General features: G+C 37.4%; 1 protein-coding gene across 5 annotated transcripts in view; it reads right to left on the bottom strand.

The window, feature by feature from the left end:
• The window catches only part of ATRNL1 (attractin like 1), a 576,314-nt gene that overhangs the window by 171,456 nt on the left and 381,719 nt on the right, over window positions 1–23,139 (bottom strand). For 3 of the 5 annotated variants that reach the window (XM_074875364.1, XM_074875362.1, XM_074875366.1), the window contains exon 27: window positions 17,082–17,189. The exons of the other annotated variants lie outside the window; for them this stretch is intronic. In XM_074875364.1, coding sequence (XP_074731465.1) covers window positions 17,082–17,189 — 108 coding nt within the window. The remainder of the gene's footprint in view (window positions 1–17,081; window positions 17,190–23,139) is intronic. 5 annotated transcript variants of the gene reach the window in all.

Genomic DNA, 23,139 nt, shown 5'->3' with positions numbered 1-23,139 from the left:
CCGCCAGGGAGGGTGCTGCCGGACAACCGCCAGGGAGGGTGCTGCCGGACAACCGCCAGGGAGGGTGCTGCCGGACAACCGCCAGGGAGGGTGCTGCCGGACAACCGCCAGGGAGGGTGCTGCCGGACAACCGCCAGGGAGGGTGCTGCCGGACAACCGCCAGGGAGGGTGCTGCCGGACAACCGCCAGGGAGGGTGCTGCCGGACAACCGCCAGGGAGGGTGCTGCCGGACAACCGCCAGGGAGGGTGCTGCCGGACAACCGCCAGGGAGGGTGCTGCCGGACAACCGCCAGGGAGGGTGCTGCCGGACAACCGCCAGGGAGGGTGCTGCCGGACAACCGCCAGGGAGGGTGCTGCCGGACAACCGCCAGGGAGGGTGCTGCCGGACAACCGCCAGGGAGGGTGCTGCCGGACAACCGCCAGGGAGGGTGCTGCCGGACAACCGCCAGGGAGGGTGCTGCCGGACAACCGCCAGGGAGGGTGCTGCCGGACAACCGCCAGGGAGGGTGCTGCCGGACAACCGCCAGGGAGGGTGCTGGTCACATAAAAATCATAGGCATATACCGGTCGTATAAAAATCATAGGCATGACTGACTATTTTCAGTAAGATGCTACTGAACACAGCCAGGTATGCATTAATTGTGCTTTTTAATCTTGAGTTTTTAGAAGGTGAACACAAAAATTTATACTGAGAATTAAATTTTCACATGAGAAATCAAAGAAGGTAGTACTATAATTTTCCTATGAATAAGCTTACATTGTGTGTCAACATCAGAGAGGATTGCCTCAGTCCTGCACAAAGCAGCATAAACAGATTTGTGTCCATCTTTTTCAAGCTGATGGCCCTTTGTAGCAGTAGGCTGCACCCATACTACACCTCACTTGTGTGCATGTTCCCAGCACTTTAAGAATAGCCGCTTCACAGCCTTGTTACTGCCATCCCCCTCCAAAATGCACCACCTTTCTCACTCACCTTGTTACATGCATTTTGTGACCACACAGGATTTCTTTGCATAAAGGGTAAGTACCTTTATGTTCCCCTCTTCTGCTGCTTTGCAATAGTTGTATAGATATATTACTTATTGCAGCTACTGCAGTGGGCAGGATTTGGCTTTGGTCACACAGCTTTTACTCACTCCATCACTCATCATTTTGCAACTTTCTACCCCTTTATTTATGGTGGGTAAATGGAATTAATTTTATTTACCAGCTACTCAAACTATTCACTGGTTTTAGAGACTGGGACAAAATACCTTATGGTATTAATCAGGTATTTGCTATTGAATCTCAGACCACTGTAATCTTGAAAGGGAAAGATTTAGATCTCCATTCAATGTGGGAAGCCTCACTCCCATTGCATAGATTGTTTCCAAGGCCCCCATATCATAGGGTCAGTGATGCATACTAGGCTTTATAAGCAGCAAAGAATTTTTAGATACTTGAGAACCATTGTTTTATTTGTAGTCTTTCTAAAAAGACAAACTTGCTACTGTTTCAGTCACTGTGGAAATGACCAAACTGCCATTCCCTTATTACCAGTGGGGAAGACAACACAACAAGGATGCATAGGCTTTCTAATTCCCATGAGTATTCCCTTAGTCCTTATCAAAGTAAATATTAATACTGACTGCTCACTAAAGCCATGAATTTTGAAAAGCTTCCTCCATCTTAAAACTTACTTTACAAGCATCATTTTAATATTATATTTTGTGACAGAACTGCTTATAAAGGAGTGCAACATGAGAGTTCATTTGGCCCTACATCTCTGGTAATGGGCACTGTGTGAAATATGAACTTCCTTATCTGTGATATATTATCTTTTGCTTGAAATATGGCTAATTACTGTCATTTGTTAGAGACGAGACAGTTGAGTATCATTTCTTGTGTCACATTGACTTCAAGTTGCTTATGATTGCATGAAATTAGTGACAGTGAATTTCTGAATACAAATTTTAGAAGATTCACTACGTACCTTATAATTATGAATACACTACCTTCACTGAAATTTCCAACTGAGGAAAAGGGTACCAATACTAACACTTAATAAATTCATTATTACATTCATTCTACATTAAAATATCTATAGAAGTAGATTAGTGGTCTGCATTAGTAACATCAGCTCATATACAGAGGACAGTTTCTTAATTTGTAGCTTAAATAATTCATTACTTTTGCTTTGTTAAGTATTTGTATGCAACACTAAAGATTCACTTTCTAAGATAACTATTTCTCCATTTTCCAAAGCTGTTTTATATCATGCATTCATGTTTGCTCCCAAGATACAGATACAATAATCACACAAGTAATTCTGTTTGTAAATTCCATCATAGTGCAACTGACTATAAAATTGATCCTCCTAAATTTTATGAATATACTTAACTGCAGCTGCCTACTTTCTTTTAAGTCAGATGGACTACTTTTGGAAGGACAGTACTGCATGTGAATTTGTGTGAAAGATTAGGACATGCATTACATTATTCATAGCTACAAGCTAATATATATCAATGATTGTCATTAAATATGACTTATCTGTCAGAAGAGTTGATGTGGCAGGGATTTTTTGTAATTAGTCAGACGAACACACCTATTCCCAAAAGGAGGTAGTATCTATTTAAGTTAAACTTTATTACCATTAAGGAGAGGCCTGCCTATTTCCTGAAGATGGAAGAAAGCAGAAAATACATACTAGGGAGAAAAATTACATCTGCCTGGACTACCTGGTAGAGAGGACACTAGCAAAAGGACACCCTCCTTCAGAGAGGACACTAGCAAAAGAGTACTAACATGCACTAAAGAGACATGATTTTTAATAGTGGACTCTCTTAAGAGAGCTAAAATAGCATTGCCAATTTGTACAGCATAGAAAACAGCTTTAGTACAGTTCACCTTAACTTTACTGAACTCCAGCAAACACACCCCACATTAAACAAGAAAGAGAAGAGGCTCACCAAGCTGCTTTTCACAGTCAACCATTGCTCTTCACACAAAGCTCTTCCTACAGCATCTCTCAGCACAACTCTACAGCCTTTTCAGGAGAGCCTGCAAATTTGTTATTTACTTGGAACTAGGCTTCTATAGCTGCTGTTTCTAATTGGCTAATTGGTCACAGCTGAGGATACCTAAAAGCCTGTGAGATCATCATTAACCCTTTCTGGTTTGTTACCTGTGAACTGTGCCTAGGTTTATCACAAAACCTCCAAAAAAGCCCTCAAAAAACTGAACTCATCTGACCATACATGAGCCACAAACTCATAACTGTGTTTTGTAACTGCACATGCACTGCCAATATCTAAACACGTTCCTTAGAAAACACTGTGCATAGTATACAAATGTCACATTGCAACTACTACAATGTAAAGGTTGGGAAAAAAATCTGGAATTTACGGGATGGCATAAGAAGAAAAACTCAAAAAATATGTCTCACCAAGTAATATCAGCAGACCACTCTTAGATGCTGCTACTGAAGGAAGTGCCTTTACAGCAGTTCTTTGATTACACTAACATCAAAGCTTCTCTAGTTTATGCAAGGACTTTATATCCAACTTTTTTCACACACACACAAAAAAGCCTGAAATCTGGAGCAACACAGATTTTGGTTTTTGCTGATGTTTTTCATCTGGTTGAGTTAGTAGAGAGTACACATAGTACCCACAGTAGAAAAATACTGAGCTGGGGACGACCACTTAAGCAAATTGGTCCACAGGACCAGATATGATACTGGGAACTGGCCAATGTCATTGAGAAAATACTATCGTCTTTAACTGGTCATGGTGATCAGGGGAAGTTCCTGATCTCTGTGAAAAGACAAATGTTACACACATCTTTACCAAGGCCAAGAAGGAAGATCTGGGGAAATTCAGACTGATAGTATAACCTGCTTCCCACCATCCTTGGGAAGACTATGAAGGAAATTCCCCTAAAAGTCCTGTCCAGGCATGTGAAGGACAAGAATTTGATGAGGAATAGCCAGCATGGATTTATGAAAGACAAAATTTGCCTCACCAACCTGGCTACTTTTGGTGATGGCATGACTGGCTCAGTGGAAGACAGCAGTGGATGGTGTTAACCTTGACTTTAACAAGATTCTCAAAATAGTCTTCCGTGGTATCTTTGTAAACAAAACAGTGAGATATAGGTGACCTAGGAGATAGAAGGAAAGCCTGACAGTACAGGATTTGTTCAATCTTAAAAGGAGAAAGCTTAGGATTTTATTGCTGACTGACTATGCCATGTTTTACTCACAGGGATAAGACAACAGGCAGCAGAAAGAACTTGCACGAAGGGAGATTCTGATGAGATATTGGGAAAAGACTTTTCACAATGAGGGCAGTCAAACATTTGAACAGGGTCCAGCAAGTCTGAGGAATCACCATCCTTAGAAATATTCAAAACACCATCAGACAGGGCCCTGAGGAACCTGATCAAAGGTGGCTTGACTTTGATCAGGGGTTTGGCTCATTCCCAGTCTCTTTGACTGACAGATGACTACCAGAGGTTCCTTCCAACCTAAACTATTCTACAATTCTATTGTGCATGACGAACGCTGTTTTCTACACTTTAGATTTACCGCCTAATTCAAATTCAGTAAGTAAAAATATTGAATTTCAGCTTAACATGAACTCTCCTAACAAGGGTCAGTTCCTTGGTCCCATTAATGTAAAGTCTCCAAAACAGCTGATAAGTAGATGAGGTCTCTAGTGCTGTAAATACTCAGTTAACAGACAGCTGCATTCATCTGTCAGAAGCGTTCACCATGTTACTATCTTAGTGATGATTATGCTGAAACAGAATGGTGCTTGGAGAAGATCTGCATACTGATGAAGACAAGATGGCTAGAGTTAAAAATGGGCAAGACAGAGGTGAGCAGGGGAAAGCATTTGGTAGACCCTACAATTACACAGAAGATGTACCAAAAAATGATCGATATAACCCGTTGTATAGAAGAGCTTTTGAATTTCTCAATCAGTCCCAGCTCTCATTAAGCAGCATTTCTGAATAATGCCTTCTGCCTTTCCCAGTTGCTTTAAAGTGGTTGCCCCACATTCTGGAAGAAAATGAGTTGATTGTACTATCTTCACCTCTCAGGGTGACTATAGTTCTATGATATACTTGGACGTTTTAAGCCCTTTGAAAAACTATCTGAAACAGAGTGAGAGAGTATACCTCAGTAGCAAAGGCTATTGCAGAGATTGCTGTAAAAACAGACCGACCCTTTGTTTTCTGTGCTGGCTTTCTAAAGAATATAAATTCAAGGTTTCAGACCTTATCCTCAAGATACTGTGCCTAAGACGGCACATCTAAAACACTGCCTGAAGGTCTGTGATCAAACTTTTTTTGTTGTTGTCCATTTTGCACAATGGAATTTTTTGGAGCAAAAGCAATTCCAAGTATTACAGGAGACGTAAATTCCTTAGGATTAGCTCAATAATGTTACTGAAATAGTACTTCGTCTGCAGACTTACAAAACTTCCCTATCATTTACCCCAAATCCTAGACAAGTTTCTCTGACTTTGCCCTCTCTCACATAAATGCGAGCCAAAACATATACATCAAACAAAACAAAGCATGACATCATATACTCCTACACTAAATGCACTGGGTTTATGCCATTTCCTGATGTGAATATCAATGGGTATATGCAGTGCATATGCAAACTGTAGCACTATGTCTAGGCTTTGAGAAATACGGTTTGGGTTGCATGCAAATTTTATCAACATATCACTCAAAAGTTGCAAGAAGCCGTCACATTAGGGGAGATATAGAAGCAGGTTTGTGACCTTTTATAGATGTGTATTTTGTGCATTTTTATGGATATATAATTGTTGCTCCCAAAGCATCAAAGCATCTTCCTGTATGGCCCCACATTAATTATTGCTTTCTTCAGGGTCCTATATTGTTTGTGTGCCCCTTCCAGTTCTCCTCTTGCTTCTCTTTTCACCTTGAGTGGTTACAGCTTCATATAATTAAAAGAAAGTCGCTAAGACAGACATCTGGGTTAGAGAAGCTTATTTAATGTCTTCTTTAGCTATTTATTTTGCAAAATAGTGGCAAACTGGTTATAAACTCTTGCTAGATCACAACACACTGTGCTTTGCACTCATTTGAATGGATATTGTCCATTAAAGTTTCCTACTAGAACAGAAACAGATACTGCAAGTATTTTGGAGAAAAAGAAAATTAAATATTCAGATTGTAGTACTACTTCTCCACTTAATTATACTATGAAATGAGAAAAATTAAAGTTTTTTTCAATTTTTTAAGAAATATATTTCTGCAATTACTCTGCATTTAACCATATAGAAATCCTCCACTATTCCTCATTAAAACCATCAGAGTAAGTATACAATTTCACTAGTCTAGTTTTAATGGTGCTCTAGCTGATATCCATTGTGCTGAATTAGGACCTGGTGCAACTCTACCTTTCTTGAGTTCAGCAAGTGAGTGATGGGAGAATGTAACTCAAATAACATTCATGATTAAACCCTGAAGGTACATAGGAGTGCACGACAGTAGGTTTTGGAGATGTTTTTATGCATATTCAATTTATGAGGTTTGGCTAGCTCTATTTATAACAAAATGATAATATATTTTCTTTCTTTTAATATGATTTTAAAATATTCTTCATGCAAAAAATGAAATATGCACTTTATGGCATCCATATGCCCAGAGGAAAATGATCTCACTGGATCTCATTGCCAAAGTCATGTCAGCGCCTCTTGGTATATTTAGTGGCGATCTTAAAGAGTGTCCTAGACTTTTGTGTTTTGTGTTGCAAAACACAAATTATGTTTGTGAGTCACTGGATAATGCTTTTCTGCACATAAACTGATATTTAAGTGTGTTCAGATGGGTACATTTGATTCTTTCTGATTCCTACAATTTGAAAAATTTCACAATATAAAATAAACTGCTTGTCTACCTTTCCAAAAGCCCAGTGGCTTTTCCTTTAATGACCATTAAGTTGTTTGTAGAACAGAGTAACTTTATTTATTAACTGCAGCTGGTTCAATATTTATACATGTTTTTTAAAGGCCTAAACAGTTGAGACAAGAAGCTGACAGCAAATGTCTCTTTAAACTTCCCAGTTTCTTACTGAAAGCTGGATAATAAAGATAAGCAAAAGGTCATCTTGTCAAGGACATAGTATAAGGAATAGCACTTGGAAAGGCAAAATTCTACTTTAAATAAAATTCCAATAACATGAATATATACCAAAGATGAAAAAAGCAAAATTTTGTTTCATACATATCTGTTAAAAACTTTACTGCATCACAATAATGAACAATAATGTTTTACAGTCTTTGTTATAGGAAGCTCTAATAGATTTGTAAAGTACATGATATTTATAACTGGAAGCAATCACATATCACAAATACTGCTTACTTTTTAAAGGAATTTCTCTTGTAGAGATGGCCCTGATACAAACTTACTGATCTTCCCAATTTCACTGCAGTCTAAATGCCTTTGTAACTTCTACATTACTGCAGCTTCTACTTCACTGCAGTATACCATTCATAATCTTTTGATTTCCAAAAGAAATTGTACAAGGAGAAGGCTCCTTCAGGACCATTAAATCATACCATTGGGCCTTAAATCCTGACTGAGCCCACTCATTTTTCAAATTCTGGTATTATGCTATTTTCTGTAATAAAAAAATTATTGAGATTATTACTGATACACCTTATGCAATGTTTCTACCTCTGCTTTGTTAAACCCAGTGAATGGAATCAATGCCCTATAACTTACACACCCAGCCTCCTCATAGGCTTTTTGAAATTTTGTGTTCCTCACACCAAAGTGATCTAGTTTGCCTGTAATTATTATCATACCTTTCTAAACAATCAGTGTAAAAACTGAAACTGCCTCTCACAACATGCAGGAGGAAAAAATAGGACTACTCCTCTTCCTCAGCACACAAAAGACATGGACCTGTTGGAGCAGGTCCAGAGGATGACAAAAATGATCAGGGGGCTGGAGCACCTATTCTATAAGGATAGGCTGAGACAGTAGGGGTTGTTTAGCCTCGAGAAGAGAGGCTCCGAGGAGACCTTATTCTGGCTTCTCAATACTTAAAGGGGGCTTATATAAAGATGGGGACACACTTTTTAATAGGGCCTGTAGTGATAGGACTCATGGTTTTAAACTTAAAGAGGGTAGATTCAGACTAGATATAAGGAAGAAATTTTTTATGATGAGGGTGGTGAAACACAGGAACAGGTTGCCCAGAGAGGTGGTAGATGCCGCATTATTGGAAACACTGAAGGTCAGGTTGGATGGGGCTTTGAGCAACCTGATTTAGTTGAAGATGTCCCTGTTCATTGCAGGGTGGGTTGGACTAGGTGACCTTTAAAGGTCCCTTCCAACCCAAACCATTCTATGATTCCACTGAGAACACAGGGAACAAGAAGAAATGCTGTGCAGCATGTTTATACTAAATTCCCTCAGCTCTGATAATGGGCACATTGAGAGCAGGACCCACATTTGCAGACCAGACATTAGAACAGTGATCCAGGTAAGGAGAAAGCTGAGCTTCAGGCTCTGCTCAGTGCAGGGGGCTCATAGTCTACCTAAACAGAAACGTGATCCATCCTTCTTCTTGAAACTGAGCCACCGTGTAACCAGAAATTCAAGATCCGTGATGCCCAAAGCACAGCAGTGGAATCAAAGTTAGACATTGAGATGGAAAAAGCATACTCTCTAGCTCTGGATCCTGCCCACAGGGAACATTTTACATCTGCCCCCTTCCAGAGGAGCATCCAGGTCATCCAAGCAGTCAGATTCCCTCTAATCTGTTCTCCTTTCACCACCTGATTAATCCAGTCCTGCAGCTATAAAAATAAGAGTGTGGTCCCACAGGATTCCTGGGGCTATGTAGGTATAGTCCCCGTCAGTCTCAGTGCCTTCTTACCTCATGGACAGATGCTGTTCTCACTATATTATTGTGCAAAAGGTGGCTGTCTTCAAAATTAGTTTAGTTGTAATCCTGACAAGACATAATATTTGTCTTTTCTGTGGACTCAGGCAAAGCTTAGCTAATAACTCTGAAAGCTGAGTCTGTAAACCAAGTATGAAAGTGCCTGCTGGGTTGAACAGTCTTGGAAAGTAAGCAAATTGGATGGCTCTCTGAAGCTTAGGCGAGCTTTAGGCATCTGCTGTCCAGGGCAGGTGCACTGCCTTCTACGCAATGAATTCATATTCACTTCAGACTCGAATTTAGTTTGATAGAAGTTATAGAATGATAAAACTTCAGTGAAAACTGGCATAACCTATTAGATTACCTAACAATGCATGCAGGTTGTCAAGTTCTGTGAAGAAAAGCAAAGGCACTGCACTTTTGTCTCCTGTCTGCTACAGTTTCAGTATGTATTGTTGTTGGCAGGAAGAACTGAAACTCAAGTACAGAGCTAGGAAACGGCATGCAAGTAAAGTCTCTGAAGCAAAGCTAAGGACTACAGGTTGCCAAATATCAAACAACACTATACAGTAGACAGTTCCAGCTGGAAACATGGGAAATAGCTGATGAAAGACTATAGTTTCTGTACCTATTTCTTCTTCTCCTTTCCTTTTAAAGAGAGAAATGTCCTACTTTAAAGATGAGAAATAACTTTTGATCTAAAACCAAAAGAAATACTAAGAAAATACATATAACTAGAAAAAGCAAGCCTGTCAGAGAATGGCATGTGCAAATCAGGTGTACAGAAAGGCCCAGTCAATCAAACAGAGAAAGATTTCCATCTATGTTCTTTTTAGTTATCCTGATAGCATAATTATTTCCATGCTTTGGTATGTTCAGTTTAAACACTTCTGGAAAAATCTCACTGTCGTGGATATGCTATCCAAAGGCAAGATTCTCATAAGCAAGCCTTGTTCTGAGACAATCCTAGACGTATATACATATATATTTTTTTTGCATTCACTGAATTTTGTACCCATCCAATTTATGAAATAAGATGTTGGAAAATCTGTATTTCTTAATTTTAATGAACATAGGACATGTACAGTGTCATTATTCATAACATTTACAGACACATCTAAACACTTCTGCTTGAAAACAATCAGAATATTTATTTTGATACTTTCAATTTGCAACTATGCGTAATACAATAATTTAACAATTTCTATTCACAGCATGCCAGTACTGCTGAAACACCTACATTTAGCTAGTCAGCCAAAATTCCTGCTAATTGTTCCAATTGAGCATGAAATTTGTTGGCAATTTTGTTCAACACAAATCATATATTTCTATCCAAACAATTTCTATAGTCATCTGATTATGCAGTACATGTGCCAAGTAAATTTTGTGAAGTGGAAAGACCCATTTTTATCAAAAAACCTGAACAAAGTCAGGTTTTCACAACTAATTGTGGATTCACAGATCCTACAGTGAATAAGCAAATAAGCAGAGGCTTTACTCTCTTGTTAGTATGAAATATTAGGACACCAACCTGCATGTAGAAAAATCTCCTACATATCATTTTTAAGGCATTCTTACAATATGTGTTTGACCATGAGGGTAAATTGACTCAACAGAAATAAGCAGGGCAACAGAAGAATGTAGGGATTAAAAATGTGTTTTCTGTAAATTTAGAGACTGGATACATTCCAGAACCAATTTAGAATTCTTAAAAACTTTAAGTTAAGGACTCTGTCAAAACATCAACAAGTTTTGAGGTGTTAGTATATATTTTAGCAATAAACACACACACAAAAAATTGGTCTATATGAAAAAATGATGTGGCTTATTCCAGACAGCATTTTTCAGATGATTTTTAGATTTCCCATATGCCAAAGGAGAAAACTATTACTTAGAAATATTAAAATATTGTTAACTTGATTCTGTTCAAGGAATTGAAGATCTGTTAAGAAATACTAGTCATTTAGTTTAAATAAGTAAGCTTAGAGTCAATCATTTAGCATTAGGACGCAGGGGTTACAGCATTGTGTTGTACGTTAAGCATCACTCACTTAGCATGAGTAGCTAGATTTGCTGAAGCCTTAGGCCACAAGCTCTGAACTTTCACCTAGATGTGCTGAACTTTTATCTAGTTAAGGAAAAGAAGGTCTCCAGAGCCAGTGCAAACCAGACAATAGGGAGGCTACAACTGTCAGCAGAAGCTGCAACTTGACAAGAACAGTTAACAGCCTGCCTGGAGACAGAGAAGGAATCCAATAAGGTGTTAGAAGATCCCAGACCAGAAATCACAATTGGACTAAAAGGTGCATGAAAGGCATGTGAGGGGTGAGTGCATAGATTGTAAGGGTATAACTGCCCAGAGTTTTCTTTCTTCATGATCCCTCTTCAGAGGCACGTAGCTGGAGCTGTTCCTACTGCTGTACCACTCAATTTTATTTTTTTTTTTTATGTAATCTTGTGCCTGAAACTCTGATGTGGGAAACCTAGGGTCCGAACTGTGGGGATAATACTGTCGAATGAGTGTGCAAGTGTGTGAGCACCTGTCAAGGAGTCAATTGGGGTGCCCACCAGTTCACTGGAACCACCCTCTGTGAAGGGACTTAGGTCCTAGCAGTAAAGTCTCAGGTGGTGTGAAAGGGACTCCCTGAGTCTGAACTGGACACCCAGACAGAATTACCTTAACACATCTATACACTTTACATTGAATAGAGTTACTATACACAACACACATAAAAAATCATAGTTGTGACCAGTATGCATGAGCAACTAGATTAAGTATTTGTTCTAAACCACAGGCTCAGAACATTCACACATTGCCAGACATAAATTTGAAGAGAAGCAATAAAAATCTTATGCAAATGGGCAGAGCTACAGTGTTGTATATGACCACTGAACAAGGAATTAAATAGTAAAAAATCAAAAATTCTTATTTAATGAAAAACAGTTCATTGTATGAGGAAGGAGTTATTGCAAACTAAACAACGCTGCCTTCAGGTGAATGCTTTTCTCTAATAGAAGCACTACCAAATGTGAATTTTACATATGATATGACATCCCTCACACATGTTATCACAAAAGGATACCCAAGGTGAATCAATCATTTGCGAAGAGGAAAAAAGATTTGAAAGTAGGATTTAAAACAAAGTGACTCAATAGTTTAGGAGAAAGTTTTCCAGATGAACATGACTGAGGGAGTGGGCAGAGAAGAATGCAGTGAGCCATCAAGGTCAAAGTGTAGCACAAGAGAATGGAGTTCTTGAGGCAGTGTACAGCAAATTTAGCATGATCTTTGAGTAATACAGAAAAACAGAAAATGTGGTCCAATATAGAGTCTTTTCTTCAGTGTCAGGTGTATTATCTGACATTTCTGTGAGATCTAGCAGTGCAGGATGCATGGATTTTGGAAGGCTATAAAAATGATAATGCATTGATTAAGACAAAAAATAATTATGTAATGAATACAGAGTTCAAGGAGAATATTGAAGCTATTCCAGAATGGATTGGAGATCATGTTAGGCAAACCTACAGTCATGGAGAGACTGGGGGTCAGAGATGACTTAACAGTTTCTGATCTTGCAAGAAAACTGAGGAAGTAAATCAATGAGGATAAGAGTAAACATGAAGAGAAGGGTCAGAAATATTCAGTAACAGAAAACTAATAGTGCAATGAAGGAATTAAGGTGTTCAAACAACAGAAATGGAAACTTTTCAGAGACTATGCAGAAGGAAGAGCTAGGTGGCAATCAGAATAATAATAAAGACAGAGCTGAAAGGACAGAAGCTAATGGAGCTATGGGTACATGGTACCTGAGAACTGTTTGTCCAACCTGTTCAAAAAAGCTTCCAGCAAAAGAAATTCCATCACCTCCCCAGGCAATTGCTTCCAGTGATTCAGCTTTATTATGAGAAGCTCTTCCTGATATCCAGCCTAAACCTCCTCTACTACAATTTAAGTCCATTACACCTTTGCTGCCTACAGTGCACACAAAGAAAAGATTGTTGCCCTCCTGATTGCTACTAACCTTTTGCATATTTGAAGGTTATTATTTTGACTCCCTTCAATAGTCTACTCCAATTTCCTTGACTTTTCCTTGTAGTTATATTTTCTAAGTCTCTGATTGCTCACATTGTTCTCATCTAGATTCTCTCTCCTCTGGTCCTCCTTGACCTGCACTGTCACAGACTAGACACAATAGTGAAGCCTTTCCAAAGGCTTTCCAAAATAGTGAAGCCTTTTCCAATGTCAAGCAGAGCTTGTTTTACAGACATAACATATGGACAATATGGATAATCCAAATTTGGAATTAGCAGGAGGTTAAAAAAACCAACCAAACAAAACTTTTCTAGGAAAGGAAAATATTAGTTAGGAAAATTACAATTAAAGTCAGGGATGAGAGTACTAAAAACACCAACTCCTCACAAGCATATCCAAAGCCTTCTAAGGGACAGGTTACAAAAAAACCCAAGGCAACCTTTGTTTCTGAATGACACTGAAAAGAAAGGAGTAGGTGTCTCTAAACTATGTTTCTGCTCCTTTGAGTCCAGCTACAGCTTTTGCAGCCCTGCTCCCTCAAGTCCAGCTACAGCTTTTGCAGTCACTGGAATCATTCAGAACAACCTGCAACTTGTTCTATGTGATCGTGGCTGAACTGGCTCACAGGCTGTATCCTACAATTCGAATTTCACCTTCCTCAGCACTAAGCATGACAAAGATAAAAACGTGGAGTAGCCAGTGAAAAGTAGCCAGGGAACCTACCGTTTCCCATCCAGGAGAATGTCTGGTTTACCCTCAACATAGTGTGGAATAATGTGTAGTTAACCCACCATAGTAATAAAGAATAAACAGATTTGATTGTATTTTAAACAAAACTTACAATAAATAACTAATATCATACACTAATATCTTCTTTGAAATTCCCAGAGTGCAGCTCCCCAATAAGTTTGGATGAGCAACACTTGCAACTTTGTAAATTACATAGCATACTTTTAAGTAAGCAAGAAGTGCAAGTATAATGGTCTTTGATAGCTCCTGTTGCCAAATCTGTATTGCCTTTATGGTCAATGGAAACAAGATGACCACTCCAGGGACAATTTCATCATTATCTTAAAGAAGTTGGTACTTTCTTACAAGAGGAGTGAAGTTATCCTCTGACACTGAGACTAAAATTAGAAACTGAGAATATCAAGGGGAAATCTGATGACCTGTAACAAAGAGTTGGGAAGAGTCTGTTCCTTGATGTTAGCCATTATGTGATCAAAATAATACAGGTGCAATGCCGATAAAGCATACAACTAGCTTAATTTTGTACAAAATAATGAAGTACGTTTAGGTTGCAGTTTCAAAAATTACTCTCTGAATTATTGAAATTAAACAAGAAAATGAACCCAAGTTAACTGGATTTATCTGTAAAGCAAGCTAAAAAGTCCTGACATCTTATTGGCAGGAGAAACTATCAACAGAGCTTATTAGTATAAACTTCAATTACCCAAACCCCACAAACCTCTGGTACAGGATTTTAATGTGTTTTAATAAGTCACTCTGATTTCCAATAGCCATTCTTGGTATAATGATAGCTGCTGGTGTCGGTACATACCTTCTAATTCTTTTACTCAAATAAATGAGAAATAATGGCCAATCTTTGCTTCATATTTATCAGAAGTGCCTGAAATTCAAAACTTACTACTGCAAACTAAAACTCTACAGTGAAACAATTGCTCTGGATATTTACAAATAAATGCAAATAATAAAACAAAAGCTAATCAAAAGGCATACTGGAATTACCATGTAGATAGTCATATAAATACTGACATGTACCAGACCATCAGTATTAATATAGAACACCAGCTGTACAAAACCTCCATCATGTAAGCCAGATGACATTAATGAACAGCAGTCCTACTATGCAGTTGAATGGGAGGCTTGCAGTAATGTCTGGAACAGTTCAATGACATTACACTGTGCCCAAAGGACCCATGGATCAATACAATGTCGTTGGAAGTGTCAGAGTTATTAGAATGTCAATAAAAGTATACCAACAATGTCCAAAGTATCAGTGAGTAATATACAATCTCAATAAAAGTATGAGGTGAGGGAATGCAATGCACCACCATTAAAATTGGAACCCCTGGTACATCAGTGCAAGATCTCTGCAATGCCGGTGGAATATTTTGAAGAGAGTTACTGTATATTCCACATTTTTACCAAAAGATCTCTAACTTTAAAAGATCCCAGTGGGCATCAGCTATCAGAGAATTATGAAAATAGCTTAATGATTCTGACTTAATACAACAAAATGAAGTTATAGCTACTTCAGACTATCCTACTGTTTAAGCACTGCATCCTGGAAATACATGTGTGATCCAAACTCCCTTCAGTCCGAAAGAGAGATGGGAATGAAGAACAGAATGGCAACTGCAACTTTTAGTGTCCTTTCACAAATTGAAGATAGACCAGGAATAGAGGCTTAGTACAGCTCTTTCTTACAGAATATACATCAAAGGACAATCAATACCCTGAATCACATTCATTTAATCCTCAGCACAATGCTTTGTTTTGATATAGATCAGTATATTGTAATTCCAAGGAAACTTTGAATGGACTTCATTCTGTGTATAGCCATGTATTAATTAGGAAAAAAACACTATGGATACTGAATACTAAACAATTACTAGAAAATGCTAGGCTAGGAAGAAAAAGCAATAAAAACTGTAAAATATAATTAAAATATTTTAGCATCTACCTCTTTTAGTGCTAAATAAAAGATAGGAGAAAAGAAAATGTGGCAATTAACTTGTGATGTTTACTTCTAAAGTTTAATTAAATAATCAGTATGTACAGAATTAGAGTTTGGATGCCTCAGCTCCCACTCATTGCTTCCCTCTGGAAAGACAACAGAGAAAATGTTCCCAGATAGAAGTGTAGAAACAATGAAATCACATTAAAAAAAGTTAACTTTTAACTACAGTGTAATGTGTCCTCAGCCTGAGGAGTTGCAGAGGTCTTCTGTTCCAAGATAAACGGAGACAGAGATATGTGATATTGGTGAAGAATGTGGGGGTTCTCGTATTTGGTCAGAAAATAACAAAGCTTCTTCAAAGAGATATGGCATTTTTATTCACTATCTATTTCAAGTATTTAAATTATGCCAGCAAGAACAATTGTGATTGCTTCCTATACAGTAACAGGACAGAGAGCCTCAATTTGATAAGTACTCAAGAGCTGATTCTTTTTCTTTCTGCTATGAATCTGTTTTTCACACTGCTCACTTCTCCATGAACCTTAGAGATTTGATAGAGTGTATTTAATCTTCCATTGAAAGAGGCTATTGAGAAAAGTAAGAGAAGCTTTGAATTTAAGAGGAATCGGCAGCAATGAAAAGAAAAGCACAATCTTGAAAGATTTCAGAGCTATCACACCTCATTCCCAGGTCCTACCATAAATAAGATAAAGCAATAACTGTAAACACAATATTGTAAATAAAAGTAAAGGAATAGAGGATTATGATCTACCAAAAGCCCAACCTAGATTTGAAATTCATTATTATCCACATATTGTAATTCTCCCTCTATTTTCAGGTGAAACTTCCAGAATCCATTTCATGCATTATTACACTATTCCAATATCACATTGCCTTGCATATTATTATTTCTTTTCCAATGTACTGCAATTACAATAAAAGAATGCAGTAATGTAGCCATTATCTACAAATGAAAATATGCAGTATACTCTGTATTCTTTAAACCTGTACATATAAAACACCACACTGAAATTCGACCCACAGGTGCTTTATTTATTTATTTATTTGTTTGCTATAATTAAGATAGATGTTAACTAGGGGGCACTGTGTACTCGAAGGACTAAGCATGAGGTTTGCTCCCTCCTTAGTGCCTGCTTCTTGCATTCCTTCAGCTCACATCCATCACGGAAGGACTGCCAGGTGAGCTGGCTGTCACTCCAGCCCAGGCTAATAGATTCTCCAGTGGCTTTTGTTACAGCTCATGTCATGCTATTAAAACTCTGTGCCTTGAAAATGGCATAACATATGTAGCTGAGACTTGTCAGCTCCAGGTAATCAGACGCTGCTTGGTTTCAGAAGCAGATGCAGATGAGACTAGCAATATAAATATGCAAATCACAATGGTCCCTTGTCAGCACCACTGTTCCTACCTCTAATGGCCCTCGTAGAAAGTCTGTTTGCTCAGCTCCTACTTCCAGTGCTACATCGACAGAAGCAAAGGGGCGGCTGGCCATCTGCTGTCGCTCCCGCATAAGTTGCTGATGAGGAAAAAATGATGTTTTAACAAAACATTAAAAAATGCACCAGATATTAGTCTGCCCTACTATACCTCCCATTAAAACATAAGAATGCAAATAGCATGCAAATAGTCATATTTGTAATATTAAAGGGAGAAAGTTATACTAAATTATCATCTATATTTACATGAGAACTGAGCCCAGAGGGCTTATGTTGTCTACAAATGGTCTTTCAGCTTGAACTCTGATGAAATCTCCAAATGAAAGCTTCCCTAACTGACTGTTCACTCTAAATAACTTTGCTATTTGTGCAAGTTGCAAGCAAATACAGGAAATGGTTGGTAAAACTAGTCGAAGTCTAATTCCACTGATAACGCACGCATTAGAACACCTGCCAAGAACAAGTCCACTTGGCCTTCAAATTTCCATACTTCACTACTAAGCCAGATGGAGTTAATAGTGTCAGGACTCATAATTTTATGCAGTATCTCTTCTGCAGTTACTTATGAAGAATAACGTGTCAGGACTGGGAAGCCTGCATCAGTGTATTTGAATTTGATCAGATATGCTCATAGAGTTTGTATAATCCTTTCCAATCATACCAGTGTGCACAGAAGTCCTGAGCAAAACCACAAAGCTAACTCATATTTCTTCCTCAATCTGTAATAATAATGCTTATTAAGCCATGATGAATAAAAATGATGACCAGCACTAGATATTACAAATCTTACTTCACTGGTTCAGTGCAACTAATAAAAGCATTATTAAATATTTAAAGCGAATGAGTCGTGCAATTAAAGTCATGTGCTCCTTCAACTGAACAGAATGTCGCAGCTCCTTGAAGAGACAAAATGCTTGCAAAAATGTTTTATTAGAAAAGATTTAAATTTCATTTTCTTAGTGTTTTTCTCTCTATTATATCTCTGGAAAGCTTAAAACATTAGAAACTGGTATTTGAATGTAAATGACACTAGCACTGTAACATATTGTTCATAAAAGCCTTTGAAATAATAAAAGGTATGCAAGCAAATATTTGCTGGCAGCTTACTAATAAACACTCTTGATTTAAGGTCTGTTACAAAGCAACAAGCTCATTTTGTGATACTTCTCATGCATTTTTTCTTGACTTGCATTTTAAGATTGTCTATAGAAATCTGAAGAAGCACTCATAATGTTAAAATCAAAACAGTATAGTAGTCTCCTAATGCATACCCAGTACATTCCCAAGGCCTGTTTTTTATAAACGTGCAGTATATTGTCAGTAAGCACCTGCGCAAATGGGCTTCAAGTATATCATACCAGGAGGACAATAGATGTGTCTGTGGATGAAACTGAATGGTTTATATTCTGAATAAATAAAACCCCAGTATTAATATCTAGATGGTTAAAAATTACATTATTAACCCTTCATTTAAAAATGAAACTAGTAGCCTCTGGATACTGATTTACATCGGCACTGATTTCCACCAATACAATATATTCATAGATTTTAGAGCCAGAAAGAACTACTATGACTCTCCAGTATTACCAACAACTTGATAAAGACCACAGAAATTTAAAGCATAAAATACCAAGTCACTACATGCTAAAATTACTATATCTAGCTTCTTTTCTTCCTAAAATAAGAAAAATTAAAGAAAACAATGTTATTAGAGCAGTCCTGCCATATGGAACTCATTACAATATTGTAAGTCTACAGAGCTATTGGCAAATGCTTACTTTTTAATGGGAAACCAAACATTGTTTTAAACAAATAGAATTGCTTGGGGAAAGTACTTAAATGAGCAGAATAACCTATGCTCCAAATGCACAAACAATTATTTAAAATATTTACTTAATACAGACTATAAAGAAACGTATATTTAATCTGCCCTCTGTTTTTTAAGGCTATCAGCTTTCTTCACCTCTGCTCCTGGTCGTGTGTTCAGTAAAACCTTTTCATTCACAAGGTAGTCACAGCAATTCTGATAATCTCTCATTTGAGAAGAGTACTACAAAGATTCTTAATTAGCTCTGTAAACAAGAATGAAAACTATAAAATGTTCGGCTGCCCTTGAAGCGCTGCTGAGTTTGGCAGCTGAGCACTTGCACATCAAAGAAAAGTGCTCTATTCAAAACACTGCTTCTTTCTGTTCAGCATTTTAAAGCTCCCTGTAAGGGGGAGAGCAGGAAAAATAAGATGTAATGAAGAGAAATATGGGAAGATATTATGATGTTTAAAATCAGTTTTGTGGCTGGAAAAGGTCACTAACTCCCACCATCTGCAACTCTCCGTGTATCAAGACTGAGACAAAGGCAAAGTTCCAGTTATAGAAAATCTTGTGAGTAAGATTATCGCATGGCAGGTGGCATTCTGGTGGGACACCCTGTGTCCAGTCACATGCTGTTTTCATGTAGCCCATACGGGCATGGGGAAATTCCTGTAATTCAGCCACAAGCCAAGAAACAGGGAAAGTCTCCAAACACGGGTATTGTAAGAAGAGTGAACAAACTCTTCCTTACCTTTTTCTCGTCAAAGAGATTAAAAAACCCACACAGATTTCATCATAGTTCAGGCAGAATAAACATGGGATATCAGAAAGTAGAACTACGCTGGTGTTACTTATATACTCACATTAAAAAAAAACCCAAAACTGGATTTAAAAATCATACAAACAAAAAATAAATATATACTTCTTCAATACTGTCTCCAAGTATTTACTTGGAGACAAAGAATAGATAGGCATTATTGACATATTTTAATATAGAATCACACATTTAATTTATACTATTCAGAATTAAGCACATGCCTAAATATTCACTTAAAACTATAGAAAATTCAAAATGTTACTTTCTCAGCATAGGACTGAGAAATTCAATGAGCATTTATCTGACTGAGCAGACAACTGATTTCAAGGTCTACCCAAATTTTAAATCTCATTAAGTACAAGAGTATTGACAAGATTAACTTTTGGCATCTCTATTATTTTGTAGTAATTTCAAAGCATTAACTTATATTCTATTAAAGAGTTTTTCTTGTAAATAATAGAATTATATTTGTCATTAGTGAAGAACAGTAAGATCTTAGGATACTATAAATTAGTTAGATTTCTCACTCAAAACCCATACAATTTGAGAACATTTCCTTAAAAAACAACCATTTTGGCATAATTAGTTCCTTGTCATGGAAATATACATTTCACCTGATTCTCTGTGGACATGTAAACATTTTTGCCCATAGATTATGTTAATTTTGAGTTTTGGTGTGCTAGTGTAATAAATAAATACCTTTGAAATAGGACCCGCTTCCCCATCTAGAAATATATCACACAAAAGCATTTCCCTAGGTATACAATTTTACCATTGATCAAAAAAATTCTTATGGGGGATACTTATCCTCTGATCAATGCAGTTTGGAGTGAATTAAAATGTTCCATAGCATCTTCTATAAGAAAATGTACTTGTTGCAAAGTTCTTATTTAAGTAAAAATGTTTTGATTTTTTTTTCTTTTTGTTGATAACGTTTAGACTTGTTTTCAAAATATTTTAACACCGATATTGTATTCATGTATAATAAAACACTCAATGCGAAATACATATTACAGTGATTTAACATTAACAGAATACATTTCAGCAATCCCAGGCTGACATGTTTCAAATCTTTTGTATTTTAGAAAGTGTTACCTTTTTGCTTCTTTTTCCTATTTTAGACTTTTTTTTTTTTTTTTAAGACTTGGTCTCTCATAGGATACTGTTCTTCTGACTACCACTGCTTTTTCTGTGCTATTCTCCTCACCTTCCAGCATAACTGTCCTAGAAAAACCCTAATTGAAAAAAAAAAAACCCTAATAAAGTACATGAGGTGTTAGAAACTAGGACAAGTGTACTTTTTCTTTGTTATACAGTAACAGACATTCTTGAGGGACTGATAGATTAGGATAGCTGAAAAGGATGAGACCATTTTAGTGCCATAATACAATGAACAGAAAAACCCTTTCAGAGCTCTTTCTGTTGCTGTTTGGCACCATTATGGACTAGTTTAGCCCACTGGCAAGCAAGGTACATGTTAGAGTGTGCCATAAAGCATGCACAGACAAGTGTGCATGCCCAGGTTCATGGGGCAGCTTGACAGCTAGGGTAGGGATAAGAGGTGGAAAAGACTTGTAAAAATGTTAGAAAGACTTCTGACCACCAGACCAAAAAAGTTTTCCTTTTGGCAGTTTAGAGTCAGACAGTCTCAGTACACTGTTTCAGAAACAAGGAAGGAGTTGGCAGTTGAAAGGGTGCCTATTATTTTAACAACAGCAACAACTGCTTAGGTTTTCTAGGGTTTTTTTTTTTCCTTCACATCTCAGATTTTCTTTTTTTTTTTTTGTTGCTTTTTCCTAGATCAGATCACTATCAACATTGTACCAGGACATCCATGACTTTGTCAAAGTGAGTATTCAAAATCACAAGGAATGGCAATTCTACACTCTCTGGCAACTGCTGTCCAGTCCAGTGCTGCATTACTCTCCTAGTGACAAAGATTTTCCAAATGTCTAACCCAAAATTCCTGTTCTGCTTATTCACCACCCAGCTCTGACTTGTCTGCAGTTATAACTTGGTCTCCTCTCCTGTTTCTGTGCTGTCAACTGCTGATGTGAATAAAACCAAAGGCTATAACAAAAGCGTTAACTATTCCAGGCATTAAATCTGAGTTTTATAGGAAAAGTGTTTGCAATGAGGAAAAACATCAAAACCTCATGGAGAGTTGCATTGAATAATTTCTGATCACATTTCATTTGACAAACTCCAAGGGTTAGAAAAATAAAAAAGGTATATAAATGGACAGCCCTGAAAAAACAGAGTCTCTATAAAGCAGTGCAATTCAGTCATTCATTGCATATTCTGGAGGATTCTTATTGCCATATCTAATCAACAGAAGTAACTTAAATGAGTTTAAATGACTACACAGATCTGAGTGGATCACAGACATTTTAGTTAGAAACACAGTTTAATTATCTTCAAAAACCTTAAATTCGCATTCTGAAACTGAATTATACATTGCAATATTTCAGTGAAGCTCTAATTATTTGCTTTAATTTGCACGGGACAAAGATTGCCTTCTCTGTAACTTTTGCCATTATAACTTGGTGTTACAAATCTCTTCAAATTATATTAGCTACCTACACAGCTGGAAAAGAGAGCACTTTCTCATTTACATGTTGAATAATCTATTTGACTTTAATTTTCAAATCAGCTGATTTCACCAGAAGGGCATATCATAGCCATTAAACTATTTTGTTGGGTTTTAGGTGAAATAAGCTCACCAATCCATGACTGCAGGAGATACAGTGACTTTAAGAGATGGACAAAAGCCAGTTTAGGAAACCAAGCAGCAGTAATAACCAAACTTATGACAGTAGTCTGACAATGTGGATTCATTCATTCTCTCTGTCTAGAACTTCCTAAATAATCCTGGTCACTTGTTTTCCCTGTGCCTCATTTCTCACTCTGGAATTGGAAAGTGGCCTGACAGGAGAGTGATTCAGGTAGACAGTGAGATATTACAATGAAAGACACCGTATAACATGCTATTTACACTGCAAAACACTCTATGGAAAATTCCTAAGATACCAGGGCCTATTCCATGCCACTTTTTTTTTTTAAAAATTGCCTGAAGAAAAAGTGCTCTCAGGTGTGAGCAAAGGTTTGTCATGGGAAAAAATGAGAGGAGTTATACTTCTTGTCCTAGCTTTATACTGAATAAAATGAAGGGTTATTTAAACTACACATAGTCCAGCAAACAACAGCTAAGACATACTTAAAATACAGTGTACATATCCCAAAAAATAACAGTTCCAAAAGGTCAAGTTTTTATGTATCCCTTTTGGAAACCAAATACCAGTCGTCTGTAATTTCCCTTGAACAAATCAAAAATGAGAAAAAAAGATGAGCCCTGAAAAGGTCATTTTGTTGCTAGATCCAAGGAACAGACATTTAATGTATT

Source organism: Strix uralensis, chromosome 7, assembly GCF_047716275.1.
Source record: "Strix uralensis isolate ZFMK-TIS-50842 chromosome 7, bStrUra1, whole genome shotgun sequence".
Taxonomy (NCBI): domain Eukaryota; kingdom Metazoa; phylum Chordata; class Aves; order Strigiformes; family Strigidae; genus Strix; species Strix uralensis.
The sequence above is the reverse complement of the archived record's forward strand: the minus strand, read 5'-3'. Positions and strand labels throughout refer to the sequence as shown.